Below are 21,949 nucleotides of genomic sequence, written 5' to 3'. Positions count from 1 at the left end.
GAAGGGTTTCCATCCGGAAATGGGACACCTTGAGGGCCCGGTTGACCCGATTGAGATCCAGGATGGGACGGAAGGAGTCGTCCTTCTTCGGGACCACGAAGTAGATAGAATATTGGCCTGCGCCGTGTTCTGCCACCAGGACCAGGAGGATGCCCCCAGCCTCTGGTAAGAGTCTGAGTCACAGCAGCCCGCTTCCGGTGGACGCATGGAGCCCATGTACAGGTCCGGGATGTCGCGAGCAAACTTTAAGGCGTAGCCTTTGTCTATTGTTTCGAGGACCCACTGGTCAGACGTGATTTTGGCCCATTCCTCCATGAACAGAGACAAACGACCACCTAAGTTGGGAACGGAGGGATGGACCGGCGGATTCTCATTGGGAGGTGGGCTTGGGCGCGGGACGATGGGGAGCGGCATCTCGGAAGGCCCAACGGCCTCGAAAGGGCTGGGGTCAAAACTGGGACCTAGAGGAATTTCCCCTAGAGAAGGCACCCCTTGCTCTTGGGTGATATCTGTGTTGGCCCCGGAAGGGGGTTCGAGTAGGGAAGAAGGAACTAGCCTGTTTCGGGCAGTCCTCAGGCAACTTATGAACCTTGTTTTCCCCCAAGGATTTAATAAGCTGCTCCAGATCCTCGCCAAAAAGCAACTTACCTTTGAAAGGGAGAGTTCCCAGCTGTGCCTTGGAAGACTAATCAGCCGCCCAGTGTCGGAGACAGAGGAGCCGTCTGGCCGAGACCACCGAAGCCATCGCCTGCACCCGGAACAAGTCATATAGGGCATCCGTCCCATAAGCTATGGTGCCTTCTAACCTGTCAGCCTGCTCTGCCTCTGCAGATGGGAGGTCTTGGGTGCTGAATAATTGTTGGACCCACCTAAGGCTTGCCCGCTGCATGAGACTGCTGCAGATCAACGCCCGAATACCCAAGGCCAGGATTTAAAAAAATGCGCTCGAGATGGAATTCCAGCTTACGGTCTTGGACATCCCTCAAGGCCGTAGCCCCCACCACCGGGATGGTGGTATGTTTAGTGACCGCCATCACAGAAGAGTCCACCTTAGGCATTTTCAATAAATCTAAACACTCCTCCAGGAGAGGATAAAGCTTTTCCATGGCCCTCCAACCTGCAGACCCGACTCGGTGGCCTGCCATTCCCTGAGGTGCATTAGTTTGTGCATAGGGTGGAAAGGAAAAGAGCACGGCAGAGCCCTGAGCCCCGCCAGGACCGGGTCCAAGGAAGCTGGCATCGCCGCCAAAAACTCATCCACTGGGGGACAGTCAATCCCTAATTCCTGTGAGATGAAGGGGGATAAGAGGCTCCAATTCCTCCCTTCGGAAGAGACGGAGGACCCAGGGGACATCAGCCGAATCCGAGTCCTGAGGAGCTCCCGGAACCACACGAACCCAAATCGACCCCTGCCCATCCGGAGCCGCAGGGGAGGGAGAACAGGGAGCTGAGGGACCTTAGCCGGGGGGTCCGCTTCCTCTTGCAAACTTGCCAAATAGGATTTGTGTAGTAAAAGCATAAAATCCGCTGAAAAATGGGGTCTGGCACCTCCAGGGGGTGGGTGTCAAGACCTGCAAGAGGGAGAGCGCGTGGGCCTCTGAAAAAAAAATCAGTCCGGAGCTTTACGCTGCTCCGAGAAAGGTGAAAAACCTAAAATGGCCACCGTTCCTGTGGTTTGATGGCCCGGGAACAGTGCGGCCATGCATTTGAGAGGCCTGGCTCGGGTTCCTGAGGGCATCGGGGACTCAGAGGAACCTCCCCCCCCCCCCGGTAGACATCGAGAACAGAGTCCCTCCCTAGAGAGACAGAGAGGAATCCCCACAAGCCAGGCACAGTGGGCATCGTGGCATGGCCCAGATGTGGAGGAAGGGCAGCAATTGAAATCAGCAGGGCTGCCGGGGATGAAGGAGTGGAGGCACAGAATGAACTGTGCATGCTCCTAACTCTCTCTCTAAGGCTGCAAAACTGCACAGGTAAAACAGAGGAGCTTTCCTTCTGATCCTGCCTTATATTATTATTTTTGTTACTTTAAAACCCAGACAGGGGAAAAAATGTCCCTGTAAGCAGCTTCAGAGACAAATCATCCCAGTGAAGGGAGACAAGTATGGGGGGAGAGAGAGAGAGGCTGAACAGGGGAAGTGACTGGCACCACCAATTTCCACCCCTGCAGCCGAGGACCACCGGGCTATATAAAACAAGGGGCCAAGCCCCCCTAGGCCCCCGCAAGAGCAAGGAGACAGACCGTCTCCTGTAGAAAGAATCCAGAGTTCAAATAACAAAACTTTTTTTTTTTTTTTTAATTAAGAAAGAGTAAATACTTGCTTGATCCAAACAACGATAGAAACAGACAGAAAAATCCCCAAAAAGGGACAAGAAGACGACAACAGAGAACCACAGGGTGAGCTGTTCCACCTGCTGGAGACAAATACTGAAGGGCTACAGGATAGGCTCTTCCTCATATAGGATACCCTTTCAGTTTTGGTCTGTCTCCATCTGCTGGATAGGAGGCTCAACCCATGGTCTGGACTGATCTGGGTATATACAGGGAACTCCCCATTAGCATCAATTGGATACTTCTTGTGGCTTAGTCAATGTCAGAATCAGGATGCTCAATACTGTGCTTATATTAAAACTGGTAAATGTGATTTGGTTATTTACTCTCTTGGATAACAGGACTAGGGCACTCCTTGCAGTTAGCAAGTAGCACATTTAAAATTCTTTTTCACGCAACGATTAAACTCTGGAATTTGTTGCCAGAGGATGTGGTTACTGCAGTTAGCATAGCTGGGTTTAAAAAAAGATTTGGATTAATTTTTGGAGCAGAAGTCCATTAATTGCTATTAATCAAGCTGACAGAGAATAGTCACTGCTTGTTGCTGGCTTTAGAAGCATGGCATCTATTTAATGTTTGGGTACTTGTAGCCTGGATTGGCCACTATTGGAAACAGGATGCTGGGCTTGATGGCCCCTTTGTCTGACCCAGAATGGCAATTTCTTATGCAAATGGAAACCCAAACACCCAGCACCATCAATAATTTCATTTTACGCAACACAAGATCGGGCTAGGACTTTCAATTTTGACGTATAACCACCAAAAATTACAAAAGCTCACCAGGCAACCGGCTAAGTGCTTTAGTGCATGAGGCAAGGAGCGTTGCTGAAGAATCATCAGCTTGCTCCACTTCTGGCCAAGGATGTGTTTATTCCTTTGATGTTGAAATAAATCATTACTTACAAAAATATTCTCTCTTCTCCTCCTCCAAATTATACACAGTGCATCTGTACTACAGAATGGGTTCTACTACTGAACCAAGGTAGAACTGCAATTTGTAAACACACCCAGGAGCTGGAATTAAGCTGACACTGTAATTAGAAAAAACAGATAAGCAGTGCTAAAGCACATTCATTGTCCTACTACACACTAGAGAAGAAATAAAAAAGTCTACAATAGTTTGTGGTAAGTTTAGGTTTATTCTTTCTTCCCAGCCTGCACCAGCAGCGACAGATAAAATCCCCCCCTTTCTGCTCACTCTTCTCGCTAAACCCATTTGCAGCTCAACATGGTTTAATCGAGGCCAGGTCTGTAAACATACAAGCCAAAGAGAAGTCTTAGCAGTCCAGAAGGCAGCAGCTGTTAAGTTTCACCTTTTGGCGGCACAGCTCACCTGAAAGTTCAGATAGGTCCATTGACTACTGCGAAACGGATGAGCATGTGCTTGCCTTTTACCACAACAGATAGTTACTAGCCCTAGAAATATTTCACTCGGGGGCAGACAGATGGAGTTTTCTAAGCCATGGGGGAAGGGGAGGTGGCAGAGAATTAACAGAGGATGGTAAGAGCCATCAATATGGCAGCAAAGGAGGTTTCGCTGCTTCTGTGATGGGTACATAGAGGGTTCAGCTCACAGAAGCCAAAGGGTTGGTTGAGGGCATGGTAATTTCCAAAAGCTCCTTTTTACAAAAACAGCACATCTTCTGTAAAAAAAAAATGTAAATGCTGAGTTCAGCGTTTGGACAACACACAAAACAAGTTTCACCGACTTCTCTTAATTTCCATTCTGGCCACCTTAAAACTCTTGGCTTTTCAATAGGTGGAGTACATAAACCATTAATACGCAGAAGCTTCTCCACCAGCACCAGGCCAACACCAAGGCGTAAGGCATGGCCAGATTAGTCATGCTTCTCACCCTTAAAGGTACATTCCTAGAAGGAAAAGTCAGACCCATTACACAGAAAACAGCCTCACTACTTCAGCCCCCATCCTGTCGAGTTGCTCATGACCATCGTGCGGCTTCCAGTGCTTCACGTGCTAGTCCTGCCTAGCACATCTGTAAATCATTCCAAAATTGGAAAAAAAAACAAACAAACCAGACAGGTGATGCTGGGATTAACTTAGGTTTATGTCAGCCCCACAGCAATGGGAGCATATCATTCCCTATCTCTCACCCCTCCCCTGCTTCAGCAGAAGCCCCTCCAGCTGGCAAGCGGATCCGCTTACATTCACAAGCCTTCAGAATATAATGGATTTCACTTGCTCCCAGAGACGGACATGGGGTGCCCCCTACTTATCTTTCAGTGGAAAAACTGTCCACTTCTGACCTTTCACTGTTTGACACAATTTGTTAGTAACAAACGATGCCAATGCAGTAATAAAGAAGTTTAGTCATTCCAAGCTTTGAATGTGCTTCAGTAGAAAAATTGGGAGAGGTCACTGGTAAAGCCATTTATGTCTGCATGTAAAGTGGCTGTATTAGAACAGGCCGGGGCCACCTGCATGGAAGAGCACACACAGCCCAGCGTTGCACGCATGTAGGTTATACGCCCTCTAAAGAGGTGATGGCACGTTGCACACATATCAGGCCAGGCACCTGAGGATTTGTAAAGCAAACTGAACAGGCTTGGGAAAGGCGAAGGGTCCTTTGAAAAGCACATTCCACCAGTTCCCTTCCCCAGTCAAATTTCAGTGCAACTGAGAAACCGCATCAGGCTCAGCTCACAAATCTATTCAGGGCATCAGAAAATTTGAACAACATTATCTGGGAATTTGTATGCAAATGAGAACATTTTCTAAATTCAAAACTCCTGGAAATTCCCCACTCCTTCTCCTCTCCCCACCTCTTCCTTCTTAAGTTACTCTCCTCGCTACAGGGCTTCCCATCCCACTTTCCCCATCGTTGCTGTTTTCTTAGAAGCAGACCAGAACAGCAGAGAACAGGCAGCTCTCACCTGGCTACTTGCCATGGCTCCCTCTGAGCCTGGGAGTGGCAAGTATTGGCAAGCCTGTACCCATTGCTGGGCCCTACACGGGAAGGAGCTCCTGCCAGCATCAGTATAGTACACCCACAGCAAAGCACCTCCCAATTCACATTCATTAAATACCCCTAGCACAAAGGCATCGGTGCTGACCTGCTGCTTCAGTCGACGATGCAGCCAGGTGCATACTGACAAAAGCCATGGGAAAAAAATACCAAAACTATAAGATAAAAGATGAAGATGTAAAAAAAATTATATATATATTTATATATATACGCATGAGTCATATCTATTTACAAACACAGCTGACACAGAGCAGAGCATTGGAGACTGTACAGACAGCTTTCACAGGATCTGCTTTCAACTGGGCTGGAAAGTAGGCGGCCAAGATTAAAAGCTTAAAAAAGTTACACATACAAAGCTGGGTCCCCCCTCCCTCCCTCCCGCACCCTGCAACTATACCCATCCAAAACCCCTTTTGCCTCCCTTGAAAATAAAAACGAGGAACATGAAAAGGCCTCGAGCTGAATCCAATGAGAGTTTGGCTAACTGGCCCGTCAGAAACGAAAAGCTGCTTACAGAGAAATGTACATACAGCATGGTTTATGTGAAAAGACCCCAGAGTGTGTCTCAGTGAGGCATCAAAGGTGCTTGGCATCATCTGTCTATGTGAAGGCACAGAGAAGCAGGTAGGCTATACACAAAAAAAAACAAACCAAAAAACCATACTGGACAGCTCTAGGATCAGCAGATGGACAAAACCAGACTAAAGCACTAACTATATTTACACGGCATGCTTAAAGGATGGCTACTGCCAATTTACAGATATGCAGTCCCGTAAAGGTATGCCCAGGAAGCTTTAGCTGTGCTCTTAAGGAAAAACTGAACTGCTTGGGGAAAAAAAAAAAATACATTCAGGCAAGTTAAGCCCTCCCACCACTTAGAGAAGGATAGACTAAAAAAGTGTTTAGAAGCAGAGCAGGGGGAGATGCAGGGATAAGTTACTTTCAGCACCATCCTGAGTCCCCTATCTATACCTCACTTCCTGGCCTATAGCTCAGCATTTGTGCTCCAGGTCCTACTGGGATAACATGTGCATGGGGATGGAAGCGGCACACTAATTCCAAGGATTTGGACCTAAACGAGAAGCAGACAGGGCACCTGAGAAGCACTTTTAACACTTCACTGCAAAGTGGCTGTGTTTTAGAAAACACTTTTTTTTGTTGCTTTTAATTCTTAATGGCTTGGGGATGGGGAGGAAGGGCCAGTACCACTGTCCTAGGAAGCCACAAGTATTTCATGCCTTTGGAAAGTGTTTGCAAGTGTACATTCTACACAGGGCCTTTTCTGTTGTGCAAGGTGTTTGTGTGTGCATGTGAAAAAGGTTCCGTTCTAGCTAAGGACCACTATAATGAACAAGCTACCTGTATGCATTATTACTGTTAGTGGAGGTTGCATCATCGCCACCTTCCAAAACTCTGAACAGCTTGGTAATCGCCACTTAATACAACCCTCTACCACAGGCCAGGTTTTGTACTTTGCTTTTATGCCTTAACCCCTACACTTCCATATTGGAAAGCAGAATGTGAAGATGCATCAAAAATCTCTGGGTGAATTACAAAACTAAGTCCTGATTTAAATTACAGAATTTTAGGAAAGTCTGCATTTGGATTGTAGGCCAATGATATTTTTCTCTCTTGAAAAGTCTACTCAAGTGTGCACAGAGTAAAATTTCAAAGAGTGCATTTGATTTGCCATGAGTATCCTGTACAAAACAAACGTTATTTTTGAAAAAAAACCAAAAACAAACAAAACCACTTGAGATTCCTTAAGCAGTTTCGCCTAGGGGAAAAGAACACCTGGACAGTGCCATAGATAACCTCACCGGCACTGCACTAGTCTGTGCTGGCTAGGATGACACAAACATGTGAAGCTGCCTAGGCTCCCTCTTTCTAACATGGCTGCTCCTGGAAATTGGGGAGCAAGAGCTGCTTAAAATTGCTCAGCTCCACTTACCCTCTTGAGGCAGCTCTGTTTTGCAAGCCATTGCCTTAACGCCAGGCCATGGGTTGGAAAGGTCAGAATGGCAACGCTCAGCGGCAGTTGCTTTGACTAACACCTCCGGCCTGTACCTTGAGTCAGCCTTACAGATTTTTGCAGTGAATACAGGTGCAGGCGAGAAGTGGGCTGGGCAATCAGTAGCATAAGCTCCAGGGTGATAGAAATCTTGGCATGTCAACTAGTCAAGAACAGAGTGGGGTAGGAAGCAGGAAGAAAACACTTAAGATTTACATTATACGCAGTTCCAACCTCTTTCAGTTTTGCCTTTCTTGGCTCTTTCATGAAAGTTAAGATTAAACAAGGAGTCTAATGCTGGGTGGCCAACTGCAGTCCTCAAGAACCACAAACAAGTTAGTTTTTCAGGATATCGCCAATGAATATGTATGAAAAATGTACATACAATGGAGGCAGCACATGCATATTCATCGGAGCTGGCCACGCTTGTCCTAGTGTCTCAAACACTATTGGTGCTGTGATTTTTGGGGCTTCTACTGAATGGTTTCTCTTTTGTGCAAATCTGAAATTTAGTACAGTACCCTCCATGACTTGCAGTTTTGCAATGGACTTATTTGCATGGAGAGCTTAATCTACCCCCTCAAAATCCAAACTAGTGCTATAATTCTACACTTGATATATCTAAATCATAGTCTTTAGCTTGGGACAGCTCATCAGGTACCCCTAAACCATTACCTAACAGGGATTTTTAAAAAAAGGTCTTGCCTCAGCCAGTTCACTCTTTTTTTAAAATGTAGTTTCAAAGATTTTAATTTGGTTAGAACAAACCCCTTTCCCCCTAGGGAGGCTTGCAGTCTTATTCCCATGTTACAGACAAATCACTTCTTAGGTCAGCATTACAAGAGAATGGGACAACTGAAGCCTCCACTTTGACACCCAAAGAATTAACCCTCTGGATGGCAAGGCAAGATTTCCCCAACTGGTAAAATACCATGAGAAGACCACAAGGGGGTTGGGGCAGGTAGGGAATCTCCATTCTTTAATACCAGGGCCGTGGTGACTTAACCCAAACACACTTTTCTCTGTTCTCCAGCTGTTTTGCAGTTGGTTGATTTTGTCCTCTTTTGCCGAGAGTCTCAAGGAGGGGTTTTCTCCATTTAATTTCGAGTCTTGGCCTACAAGCAAGGCTAATAAAAGTTTGCTCTTTGCCCCTGTTCCACAGCTAATTCAAGAACGGCCTTAACCTGCTATACTCGGCTCCACAGCCTTCCCTCCCACCAAGCGCTCTAAAGTACCTAGACAGACATTCCGGCTGCAATGAAAGCACTTCCCTTCCCCCTCCCACACTAGACCAAGCAGCACTGTAGAAATGGGGCAGGACAGGGGAGGAGGGAATGCATCCAATACTTTGATCATCAATTATAAGAACTTCACACCCCTAGAACTGAGTATACAATCTGATGAGCTTTGCCTCTCACTTTCCACCCTTCCCTCCCCCCCCTATTTAAAAAGTACTGTAAGTGTTTGGATAACTATGTGAATTCGGATCAATCAGCCCTATGATACAGTGAAGTTCAGCAGGTTTGTCTGGTGGAGCAGAGGCACATGTTACCCCGCCAGCTTGCTGGTTACAAGAGAGGACTTCCGCTGAGGCAGGTCCTGCGGTGTTGGGATATGATCTCCTGTCACCAGGTTCTTGTCAGGCCCTGCACTGGGCAGCTGCTTGTTCTTCATCTTTGCCTTGGCCATGTTGTAATCACCCGAGTCAAAGTACTTTTGCTGTAAAGACAGGTGTCGGAGAAAGGGGCAAAGGTCAGCTTTTACAGCCAGTCAAAACAACTTACATTTCTAACCAACAGAATTTTAAAGCTTGCTATCCGCTGGCTCCAAACCAAAGAACAGATAACTGAGATAGGAGTTCCTGCTAGGCCTGCTGCAGTTCTAATTGCTTTAACCTGATCACACAATTCCTCTCTCTCACTACTTTACCCTATCAAGAATGCCTACTGGACAAGGTATTTACTAACAGGACAACATTACTTTAGAAAGTTTCCATATGGTTTAGACCCAGTAAGCCTATGACAGTACATGTAGAGTCCTTTGTTTTCAGTTTTTATTTTATCTTCCCTAGGAATTTATCAGCTTTTATAATGAAATAAACAGGAGAAAAAGCAGAGAGAAATCATTTTTTCCACTACCACCGAATTTTCTCCCTTTTTGTTTGTTATAATAAACTGAAATACCTGGGGAAAATAAACACTGAAAACAAAGGTCCTTAAGTATAGGCTAATACAAGTGCAGTAAACCCAGCCAAAAAATAAAAAAAATAAAATGACATTTACACAAATCACAATCTTTCACAGCTGAATGCATGCAAGATTCTTATTACACAGGAATCGCTGGCAAAAGGAAGGTGAAAACACTTGCTAAAGAAATGCAAACACTCAAGAGCATAAATGGGATTGGTAATCAGCATTTCCAACTCCTAGCTCCCAAACAAGTAACAAAGTGTATAAAAATAAAACTTGTCAAGTTTCCCAGCAACTGTGAAACAAATTGATAAATACCCCTTTCTGAAGTCTCTTCATTAAGAAGTCCGAACCACCTGGCTTCTGTCCCAGACTGGGATATTTAGCTTTCAATTTTAGCTCTTCTGCCTTCTCTGGGGCAACAGATTCCTTCTCCTGTGAATCCTGACAGGTGAGAGAAGAGAGGACAGAGAAGGAAAGGCATAAGACAGCATATCTAAAGAAACTCTAAGAGAGTCACTTCTAGCTGAATAAGTAATTGAACTTTTCAAACATCTGGATGAGAACATCTGCTGAGGCAGTGGATTGATTCCAGCACTCTAGATGGACCACTGGGGTTTTTTGTATGCTGTTTTGTAAAGTCTTTGTACCATGGCAGATTTGTTACAGAGGTAGGCAGAACTAGCATTCCACAACATATCCTTTTCCAGTTGATGTGACCATTACAAAAATAAAGATTCTCTCGACTCCTACAAAGGTGAATAAATTAACCCAGAACCACCCTCACTAATTTACCTCTTCTCCTGATGCTCACCTTGTGATACACAACCCCCCCCCCCCCCCCAAAACCATATATATGAAGTTAAACTTTCCCAGGTGACAAAAATATAAAAACAGAATTAGAAAAGGTACAGAAAAGGGCAACACAAACGATAAAGGGGATGGACTGACTCCCTTATGAAGAGAGGCTGAGCTCTTCAGCTTGGAGAAGAAATGACTCCTGAAAAGAGATATATCAGGGATTTATAAAATCATGAATGAGGTGGAACAAGTAAATAGGAATGGTTATATTCATTTATTCAACATAAGAGAGCAACACCTCCCTAGACAAATGACTAAACAATATAAAGAGGTACAGGGATTAAATAATAACCAATAAAGGTATATAAAAACAAATCATGTATTTCTATAATGTCAGAATTAAGGAAAGAGATGGTTTCAAACAGTATCAGTATTTAAACACCATGATTTTAATCATGTACCATCTTCCCAACAAATTATCTAAAACTATCAAAAAGCTTTATTTGTAAATCTATCAAAACATGTCAAAAAATTTCACAACTACCCCCAAAATGTTTAGAATAAAAAACAAAACTCCATGGCTGCTGAGTAATATTTAGTTTAGTAGGTTCAACGGCTTTTCTTACTTGAAAGTCACCGAATCAACATGGCCCATGTTGTGGCATAAAACATGCCTCCCTCAGGAGTTCCCTTGGGATAATAATTCATTTATGAAAAGCCATTGAACCTACTAAACTAAGTATTAGGAAGAAGCCATTTGCAGTTTATTTTTGATTCTAAACATTTTGGGGGGTAGTTGTGAAATTTTTTGACATGTTTTGATAGATTTACAAATAAAGCTTTTTGATAGTTTGTTGATATGGTACATGATTTGAAACGTGGTTAAATACTGATACTTTTGAAGCCCATTGCGGGCAAGAGACAGTGGATTAAAATCCTTATACCTATTTCTGATACCATCTCTTTCCTTAATTATGACATTATAGAAACAAATGATTTGTTTTTTAAAAACATATTGATTACTATTTAACCCCTACACCTCTTTATATTGTTTGGTCATTTATATACATTTACGCCAAATAACACCATACAGCTTGCTCAAGAGAATCAACTGTGGGGATTTAGCCTGTGATTTTAACCCCTTCCCCTCATACCTGTTGACCATGTGCCATTCTAACTGTAGAATCACTATGCCAGTCTTTAATTAAATGATGCACCTTTTCAGGACAATGCAATACCAATGCGCGAAAAATGTTTGTCCAAACCGGATGCACTTTTTTTTTTTTAACACCCACATGCTCACCTCTCTTGGGCGTTCAATGCAATAGGAAAGTTAGCCACGGCACTAAAAAGGATGTGCTAGGAATACAGTGTGCATCCCTAGCAGATTTATGGCATCAGGCACCCAGAAGTGGCTTATGCCGGTTAGGAAAATGGATACTTATAAATTGAGCATCTATTTCCCTAACCTGACCACCAGCAAGACTTTTTTTTTATGTTGCTCCTTTTTTTTAGTTCCTATGACTTAATATCACCAGCTCTGGGGCTGGCATTACTTTTTATGGGTAAAAATGTGCACATCGGGTGCACATTTATTTTTTACATCAGGGAATAAATCCCCTTATTGCATAAGGGGTTTTGGGGCACATCCAAAATGCATGGCCAACCATGGGTTAACCTCTGTGCTAGCCTGAGCGCATTTGTGTTGATAGAGGCGCGAGTGGCTTAGCAGAAGGGCACCAACTGAAGTGATTTGCATGCCCAGTTTGGTGCCTGTCAGGTGTAAGGGATCTTTTTCTCCCTACACCTGACAACTGATTATTTATTTGGTTTATATTCTGCTTTATCAGGCACTTCTAAGCAGGTAACATTCAGGTTTAGTGAAACAGTACAATGGTGTTTTGTCTAATTAGTGGATAAGCAATGGCGAATATCCTAGCTAAAAGACTCAGCAGACAAACTGAGTCAGTGTGGTAAGTGAATTATCCTGGTCTCTTAAAGCTGAAGCAGACTTGGGCTAAGCCTGGGCAGGGAAGGGCAGGGTATGTATTGTTTGTCATGCAGTGGACTGTTTTACTTGGAAACTGGATGAGTCAGTTTGAGAGATTCATAAAAACAGATCCTGCTGGGTCAGATCAAATGTCCACCTAGCCGGCATCCTGGTCTCCAATAGTGGCTAATACAGGATTATTAGAAGCATAGGATCTATCCAAAAGAGTAGATCCAATTCCTTGTTGCCCATTCCCAGGGATAAATGGTAGCTTTCACTGAATCTGCTTGGTTAATAATCACTGGTGGACTTGTCCTTCAGGAACTTGTCCAAACCCTTTTTAACCCAAGCCTACACTAGATGCCATGCCCACATCTCCCAGCAATAAACTCCACAGCTTTATACATTCGGTGAAAACAATGTTTTCTTCAGTTTAAATCTGCTACTTTTCTGTTGGCAGATCCCCTAGTTCTAGTACTATTTGTAAGAGTAAATCAGCATTCTCTAAAAATGAAACCAGATAGGCAAAGGAAAATACCTTAGCATACCTCTCCCTTTTACATGATTCACAAGATTTACTGAATTTCATCTTTGTTTTTATGTCTAGGACGTTTGATAACTATTTATAAGATTTAAAGTTTTTATATTGCTTATAATCCTCTAACAGCAAGTGTGGACAAGAAACCAAATAATTTTATGGGAAAAGAAGAAGAAAGTAGATTCCACCTGAAATGTAAACAATATTAATCCACCTGAGCAAGTGCACAGGCTAGAGAGAGGACAGCACATGTCATAACTCATAAACTCTTGCCATTGTTATCTCCATGACATCACATAGTGCCTTTCATCGCAAGGCGCTTCTGACGTCAAAACGAATTAACCAATCCGCTCTGCAAACTCTAGAATGGAGACCCTGCGCTATAAACAATTTTTAATCACTGTTTCCACGGAGATCCCAGGTTGGCCCACCCCCGGAAACTCCAGCCAGCCAAAGCGAGGTGTCGAACGGACGTCAGCCAATCAGAAGGCCAGCAACGATCAAGACCGACGTTCTGGGCAACCAGCAGGGAAGCGCACTGGCTGAACTGACGAGGGTGATGACCAATCAGTGGCGCTCAGAGGAGGGGTAGGGGTGGGACTTCCCTTTAGACCTTTGGGGCCGTTAAGAGTGAAATGAAAATTAATTCGAATAAAATAAAAATAATCGAAGAGAAATTGAATAGAAGTATGGCTACAGACAGGAGAAGGAAGGGCGAAATGCGCTGCATAGAACCGAAGACGCCCTCCCCTGTCACCTGCTTCTCTTCTCCGGTCTCCTCCACGCGCGTCTCAGCTCCTTCCTTCTCGGTCGACATCTCCAGGAGAGCGGCAAAGAAGGTCAGAGAGACAACCGCGAGCCACCCGCTCCCGCTCTCTCAAGTCACTTTAACGCTCGCTTCTCCAAGATGGCGCAGGGCAGCCGTGACATCACGCCCGTAAGACTGGCATCCCTCTCAGCCAGTGAGCTTCCGCGGACGCTGAGGGGGCGGGAAATGACATCTTCGCTGACGAATCGCGTTGGTCGGCGGGCGGGGACGCACTGGAGCAGAGTGGGCGGGAGAGATCGGAAAGATTGACACCCCAACAGGCCAATCGTAAGGGAAGTTCATGCGAGGGCATGACGAGAAGTTGAAGGAACCAATCAGCGTGGCCCTTTCAAAAGCAAGTTGAATTAAAGCGGTAGCATCACAAGGCTATTATAGCAAAATAATGCATAGAAGATATTACTACATTATAATTATTATTATTATTATTAATCATATCTGGGAACTTTTGAGTTGTGGTCACTCTGAGATTGCTATTGATTAGCAGATGGAGGGTAGAGCAGGGGGGAAGCAATGGAATACTATATATTAGCTTTCTCTCTTCCACTCTCCCCACCCCCAGCTTTCTCTTTTCCACCCCCACATTTTCTCTCTCTTTCTTCCACTCACCACCATCACCTGTCCGCCGTCAGGTGACGATCCCACCAGGGCCGGTGCATCCCATTAGCCGAACTAGGGAGTTGCCTCGGGGGGTTCCGACCCTTAGGGGGTGCTAAAGAGCAGCCATGTGGGGCGGTGAGTGGAGCCTATCCCGCTCGCGGCAGAGGAGTAGAGATTTAGTGGGCTGCGAGCAGTGCCCATCCTACTTACGGCCAAGCTTCATGCTTCCTCACTCTTCCCTTAGCTGAGTCAGTCCCAGGTCTTGGAATCACAGCTGCAGACTTTGTGTGTGTTCAGCCCTTCTCTAGTTTCTCCCCACATGCTCAGAATCCTACACTGCTAGTCTCAGTGATGGATGATGAGAGTGAATAGGGGAGTCAGGGGCTACACTAGTAATGTCTCCTCCAGAGTCACTCCACTTCTGTTCTCTGCAGGCTTACTGAAGAAGTGGAGAAGCTGAGCGGTATATAGAGAGGCCCTGAGATTTCTAGTGTTTCCCCTGAGACCCTGCAACTGATGCAAATTCCCTGAGTCTCAGGGTGAAATCCTGAGAGTTCCTAGGTATGTTACTAATATATTTAGAAACATAAACCATTCAGCCTATGTAGTCTGCCCTTCCACATCAACTATTCAGCTCTATAATTCCTCCCACTCCTTCAGAGATCCCTGTGCCTATCCCATGCTTTCTTGAATTCAGACACTGTCCTTGTCTCCACCACCTCCACTTGGAAGCTGTTCCATGCATCCACCACCCTCTCTGTAAAGAAACATTTCCTTAGATTACTCCTGAGTCTACCCCCTTTCACCCCATATCCTGGCATGTCCGATCTAGTTTTGATTCTTACCGTATTGCCTGTCTTTGGTGCTATTGAATGAGAATGTTAAACTGGAGATGGACAGAAGAGTCACAGTCCCAATCTCTTATTCTGGGTCTGTACCCACAGGAAGGGTTTATTGCAAATATTTGAGGCGTTTTCTGTGTTTCCCTAGCCTCTTATTGTCTGGGTTTATAAATCGGAGTCTGACCCATGAGTGAATCTCAGAATAAGATCATGATTATTTATTTAATTAAATTATTTCTAACCCACCTATTTTTAATCATAGGCAAGGAACAAAGTAAACATACACAATTTAAAACAAATTACACTGAACTTTAACAAATTACAAAAACTGCTACCAAATCTCTACTCTACTGCAAATAAAAATTTGTTACTGTCAAAATTGCTAGGTTCAAAATCCCAAGAAACGGAGCTTTCTCAGTGGCAGGGCCACGACTATGGAACTCTTTGCCTGAAACTATATGAACGGTATCGTCTTTAAAATCCTTCGAGAAAGCGCTTAAAATGTACTTTTATGAACAACATTTCAGTAATGGGGGTCCTTTTCTCTTTTGAGTATTTTTCTCTCTCCCTTTCTATGAATTTGCAATTGTTTAAAATATATTATGCAGGTATGTTATAAGCCATTGTGAAGCAACACATGGAATATGCAGGTTAGAAGAATTTTATAAATAAATAATAAATGTATCTTCTGGTTAAGTCGGGTCACAGATAGAACATCTATGCTGAGAGGTTACGCAGGTTGGGGCTTTTCTGCTTGGGGAAGAGATAAGGCTGAGAGGGGACATGATAGATGTTTATAAAAACTATCAACCAGCAGGTTCAAAACAGATATATTCAGCGCACTATCAAGCTATGGAACCTGTTGCTAGAGGACACCATCAAGGTGACGAGCATAGCGAGGTTTAAAAGAGGTTTGGACAAGTTCCTGGAGGAAAAGTCCATAGCACATTATTAGCCAGGTAGATTAAAGAAAGCTATTTGCAGTATGTGTTTGCTTTGTTTGATATGCCTTAGATTCAGCGGTATGTCAACTGTTGTATATTTGTTCTTTTAATAAAAAAAACATTGAACCACAGAAAGCTATTTGCTGTCCCTAAAAGTAAGAAACAGGAATTAGATCTGATTTATGGAATCTGCTAGGTACTTGCGACCTGGAATGACTACTGTCAGAGACAGGATGCTGGGCTTGATGGACCTTGGTCTGAGCCAGCATAGCAGTTCTTATGTTCTTATACTCCAGTTTATACATAAATCCCTTTACCTTTTTCCTGAATGATTTTATATATACTTAAGATTGTAATTCATCAGGTAACAAATTCCAAAAGGTTGGACCTGCCACCATAGTAACACAAACATAGTAGGAGATGAAAGACCAGTTGGCCCACCTAGTCTGCCCTTCCAACACTGCTCTACTTACGGATATCTCTCAGCTGTCAGCTATACAGGTTATCCCAGGCAGTTTTGTTGTCTTTCCTATTTGGTCTTCTGTTGTTCTGGCTAAATGTGCATACAAGTTCTCACACTTAAACCAACACCAGTTCTTCTCTCTTACCCTTAGCCAGTCTTTCAGCTCTCTTACCACTGTCCTCTGTGTTGGTCCCCAACATGCTTTAATTCTTTCATTTTCCAAGGAAAAGTCATCAAATACATGGATTTAATGCCTAAAGTAGCACAAACCTTTATCAATAATTAATCCCTCACGTCCCTTACTTACGGGCCGATACAGTAAAAAACGCTCTCCTGTGTGCGCGATACAGTAAAAAAAAATATTTAAATTAGGCCTGGCGGTAAAAAGAGGCGCTAGGGACACTAGTGCATCCCTAGCGCCTCTTTTTGGACAGGAGCGGCGTTGTCAGCAGGTTTGACAGCCGATACTCAATTTTGCCGGCATCGGTTCTCGAGCCTGCTGATAGCCATGGATTTGGAAACCGGACGCCGGCAAAATTGAGCGTCTGGTTTTCGGCCCAACATCCACCGGCCCATTTTAAATTTTTTCTTCATTTTTTTAAACTTTTTTTTACCCTTCGGGACCTCCGACTTAATATCGCTATGATATTAAGTCGGAGGGTGCACAGAAAAGCAGTTTTTACTGCTTTTCTGTGCACTTTCCCTGTGCTGGCAGAAACTAGCGCCTGCGTTTGGGTAGGCGCTAATTTCTTAGAGTAAAATGTGCGGCTTGGCCGCACATTTTACTTACTGTATCCCGCACGCATACCTAATAGGGCCATCAACATGCATTTGCATGTTTAGGGTGCTATTAGGTGCTGCGGGTTGGACGCACGTTTTCCTTCCCTTACTGAATAAGGGGTAGGGGAAAACGCGCGTCCAAGAGCAGGCTAACAGTGCGCTCCATTGGAGCGCACTGTACTGTATCGGCCTGTTACTTAGCATGAGCTCTGCTATGCCAGCTTTTATCAGAGAAGGAGGGGGATTTCCATTTTAAAACAGGGGTTCTCAATGAGGGCCTCGGATGGGGCTGGGTTTCAGGATACCCACAAGACTTACGCGTTTAGACATTATGTGTACACAGGTGGTCTAAGAACAAGACTGCTTGACGTAGGTTATTCACCCTGAAAAACCAGCCCTGTATGGCAGCTCACTGTGAGCCCCTGGCTTAGATTATTCATGGCTTTGGCCCAGTAGTACAAAGAGAATCTTTCTTCTGTGAGATGGGATTTCCCAAATTCGCTAACTCAGCTTTCTCTGAAGAAGGCCAGACCTTTTTTTTTTTTTTGGTGCATTAGTCCCACCTTGGGATGTTCCAGAACATTTTCTCTATTTTTCTGCGCATGTTGCATATTTATTTATTTTATTTTAACATTTTTATATACCGATAGCCGTTTACACATTGTACCGGTTTACATATAACAGAATGGATGGCCACTAGGAGTCCGTATCCTTTACAAGAAACACAGAACAGCAACAGATAAACATCAAAAATTTAGGGTAAGGATTTCAAACTGGTAGAAAATAAATAGAATAATACGTAACTATGCTTTATATTTTAATCTTTTATTGATTGTGTTGTATGTGGCTTGCCCTGTATTCCCCCAGAGCCTCTAGTTGGCTGGGTGGTTTTATAAAAGTAAAGAAATAATTTCACATGCTGCATGTCAAAAGTCTGAGAAGCTGAGGGGCAGCGAGCTGTGTGAAGGGCCCATTGGATCCAGGATACCAGTGTGTCATCTATGTGCTTCGCTGCCCAAGTAGAACGGCCTGCAGGACATCCAGGCTCCCATGCTGTTGCTGCGCACAAGGGTGCGGGGAATTCATAGGCATTCTCCAGAAAAATCAAAGGAATTTGCATTCTTCCAACTTACCAATGTTGCTTCCTGTAAAGGGCTTTGACAGATTTTGGTACCTTCAGCTGGCATTTTGCTTCCAGAAAAAAAAATGTGTGGCAGAGACAAATTGAATAATGTGATTTACTTATTTAAAAAATGTATAACCTGCACAAAATCCAAAGCTGAAGATCCTTGTGAAACCATGTTTTTTGCATTCAGTTAAGGAGCGGAAAAGGGAATAAGAGGAGATGAGTAGGGGGCAGGACTAACTGTGATCTGGGGAGAGTGCTGTGGGCGCTAGGGCCCCTCGGGCACTGCCCTATTGCATGAATGGCCAGTCTGCCCTTGTAGAGGTGGGTGAGAGGACCCCGGGAGTTCATCAGGGAGAAATTGACCGTACAAAGCCATGAAGACCCTTGTGCACCAGTAGATGTCACTGTTGCAGAGGGATCCAGTTCGGAGCGGGCACAAGTGGCTCCGTACATTAACATTATTGCAAAATTTGCACGAAACTTTCCCTCTCAGAAGCAGTCAGGACTTCAAAACTCAAAAAAAATGTGCTGCTTTTTTACAGCTTTAATTTTATAAAGGTGATATTTCAGACTCACCCATTTCAGCCTCTAGCTCTCTCAGAACCCCCCTCCCCCTCCCCAGTTGCTTTACTTCTGATCCTCAACTATGGGTTTAAATGACAACATTGCATTTTGCCCAAGGGGTTGCATTTCGGCTGAATCTTGTGAGTTCAATGACCTGTAACACCGGGTCTATGGGGAGCCGGGTGACTGGCGCCATCCCCTTGTCCCGGTACTATATTCTGCTTGGCTGTACCTGTGCAAACAAGGGGAACTGTTAGAGAGTCCTGTGCCGCCACGCAAAGGAAATCAGCCATACAGCAAAGGGAAGAAGAGCGTGTTCAGATCAAAGAGCGTGAAATGGTCAGGACTGTAACTGGGGCGACCAGTCAGCTCCAGTCGAACCTGCCAAGGCACGCAGGGAAATGTAGTTCTGATTTCCAAGTAGGCCCCACATCTCCATGCAAAGGCCACCTTGCAGATTTTGGAACAGTGCCTGTAGAAATAAAAACTTGGACTGGATTAGTCTGGCCTAAAAAAAGAAACCAGAAACCCCAAACCAGCCACAGAGCTGATTCCCCTCCAACCCCCAACCCCTTCTGCATGGGCACATTACCAAGCCGGGACACATCACCTCAAAGCGTTTCCATAAAGAAACTTTATTTCTTGTGCGATGTCACCACAAACAAACAGGCACAGGATGAGGGATCAGAGAAACCTTTGGTATAAAATGTACATGGTAACGTTTCCTTTCTTTTTTGGTTTGGTTTTACACAGGCGAAAGGACTTTGGATATTTAGCACACTCAAAGAAGAACATTCAAGTTATATATTTCTATATAGCAATGCACTGCTTCTATGACATGTTCACAGCCTCTATGCACAGGAAATAAATTAAGCATCCTTGCTTTTATTTTACACTTCATTTTGCTCGCAATCAAGAATGTTCTGGAAAATACATCTATAACCCATTGAAAAATCAAAAAATAAAGAACCCCCGACCACTTTTCCTAGACTCTGCTACTTCTTGGGATACTTGAAACCTTTTTTCGCGACTCCCTTCTGGTTGGAGCGACAGGAACAGCGCAGTGTGGTAAGTGCAGGACCTGCCCTTCCAGGAGACTCCCCCCAGATGTTGATTCCTAGTTAAAAGCAAATTGAGAATGATTGATTATTCAGCCAGCAGTAGGGGGGGGGGGGGGGGCAGAGCTGGCTTTCCTTGCTTGCAGGTCTCCAGCTCTTTTATGCCACAGAACAGCTCTGAGGAGAGAAGGGGAAACTGTGCACCTTTTATTCAAAACGCTTGTAAAAAATAAATTAAGAGAGAAAATCCAAATGAAATAAAATCTTTTTGGACAGAATTAGCATGAAGTTGATGAAGACCGTGCGGCCTGCTCCTGGGGGCAGGTCAGGAATGGGGAGGATAGTGCCGGCCGTCTCTTGGCACCTTAAGACACCCAGTGGCCAGACTCGGGGCTGCACAGGTAGCCCCCCCTTAGGGCTGCCGGATCATTCAGAACCGGAGCCGGAACCTGCAGTCATGAGCCCTAATTTCAGCCACTAAGTGTTCCCAGGGAGCCTAGGGTGCTTCACGTTTAAATTCATTAGGGCAGATTCTTGATTAGTTTTCATATATATATATATATTTTTCGATTGTTCTCTCAGCTCTCATGATTAAAGTGTGCGCATAAACAAGGGAAACCCTGTCAACTGTGACCCTCAGCTCAGCTCAGCTCCAGCGTTTGCAGGGCCAAAGTTCTTCCGTATCTTAGGCTACTGCACTGGGAAATTGGAATCCAATGCTTAGGATGTGGGGTTTTTTTTGGTTTTTTTTAAATTTCTGTGGCAGGTGTCATCAGTGAATCCAGCACGTCCTATTCGGTTCATACCCGGAGAATGGCTCCAGGATTACATGGGGGTTTGGTTTTCAGTTGTGCTCAGACTTAATTCCGGAGCTGACTCCCACTCCTACATTAAATCTTTGCAATTGAATATCGCTCCTTTGTTTAATATACTTCCTGTTATCCCTTTTTGCTCAATTGTTAAAAATCTTGCATTTTGAGCTTTTGTAAACCGTTGTGATGGCTTTTCCGAATGACGGTATATAAAACTCAATAAATAAATAAATAAATTACCAATCCAGGAGTGAAACTGCTTCTCTTGGTGGTTCTGGGTCAGCTACATTGCAATTGTGAATTAATTTATCTTGCCTTATAATGTACTGTTTAATTGCCTGATTATGTCCTCCTTATTGTGGATTTCGATTTGCAGTATTTTTTTTTTTTTTCTCATCTACATTGTGGTGGATTCCCAGTGCATGCCTTTTGTTTTCATGTAAACAGAAATTGATGCTACAAATTTTTAAAAAATGTAGAATTGGCTCTCCAGTCTCCTTCCAGTGTAAACACAAACAGTAGTGAATCGAGAACGAGGCCACATTCACTGCTGCATCAGGGACCAGTATAATGATATCTAGCTGAGGTGAAAAGGCAGCAGGAGGATGTTACCCGATCTTTGTCAACCAGTTTTACTTGACAGTCCCCAAGAAAAGCTTCTGAGCTGGTAAGCTCAGTGGATCTCAGCTGGAAGTCACAGGGCAGTTATATATGCCGGCTCTGAATGGGTTGATGCTCAGAGAATGGTTTTTATTATGGTGGTGGTGGGGGGGGGGGGGGGGGGGGCGTGGAGGGGAATGCCGCCTCGTCTGTTAGCAGGTAAGGTCTTGGCGATGGCAATGCCATGCTGGAATCCATGCCACTCCCACAATAGCAAAGATAGGTGGGACCTTACAGGATCCCAGAGGAGGTAGAAGGCAGCTCTCTGGGCCACCAGGCTGCACGGCTGAGAGCTCAAGTCATCAAACCGTGAGCTGGACGTTCCCAGGGCTTCCTTTCCAACTGGACACAACACGCGGCAAAGCCCGTGGTGCATCTAAACCAACATCTAAAGCCACTCCATATCATCTGGGACAAGAAAGGC

The 21,949-nt window shown here is 44.5% G+C and overlaps 1 protein-coding gene across 1 annotated transcript; it reads right to left on the bottom strand.

The window, feature by feature from the left end:
• Positions 1 to 5,483: 5,483 nt before the first annotated feature.
• ENSA (endosulfine alpha) lies at positions 5,484 to 13,780 on the bottom strand. The gene is made up of 3 exons (XM_029580625.1): positions 13,605 to 13,780; positions 9,837 to 9,962; positions 5,484 to 9,048 (listed from the first exon to the last, which is right to left on the bottom strand). The coding sequence occupies exons 1-3, from the start codon at positions 13,662 to 13,664 to the stop codon at positions 8,878 to 8,880; spliced, it is 357 nt and encodes a 118-aa protein (XP_029436485.1). The 5' UTR covers positions 13,665 to 13,780; the 3' UTR covers positions 5,484 to 8,877.
• Positions 13,781 to 21,949: the final 8,169 nt, after the last annotated feature.

Source organism: Rhinatrema bivittatum, chromosome 16 (assembly GCF_901001135.1).
Source record: "Rhinatrema bivittatum chromosome 16, aRhiBiv1.1, whole genome shotgun sequence".
Lineage (NCBI taxonomy): Eukaryota > Metazoa > Chordata > Amphibia > Gymnophiona > Rhinatrematidae > Rhinatrema > Rhinatrema bivittatum.
The sequence above is the reverse complement of the archived record's forward strand: the minus strand, read 5'-3'. Positions and strand labels throughout refer to the sequence as shown.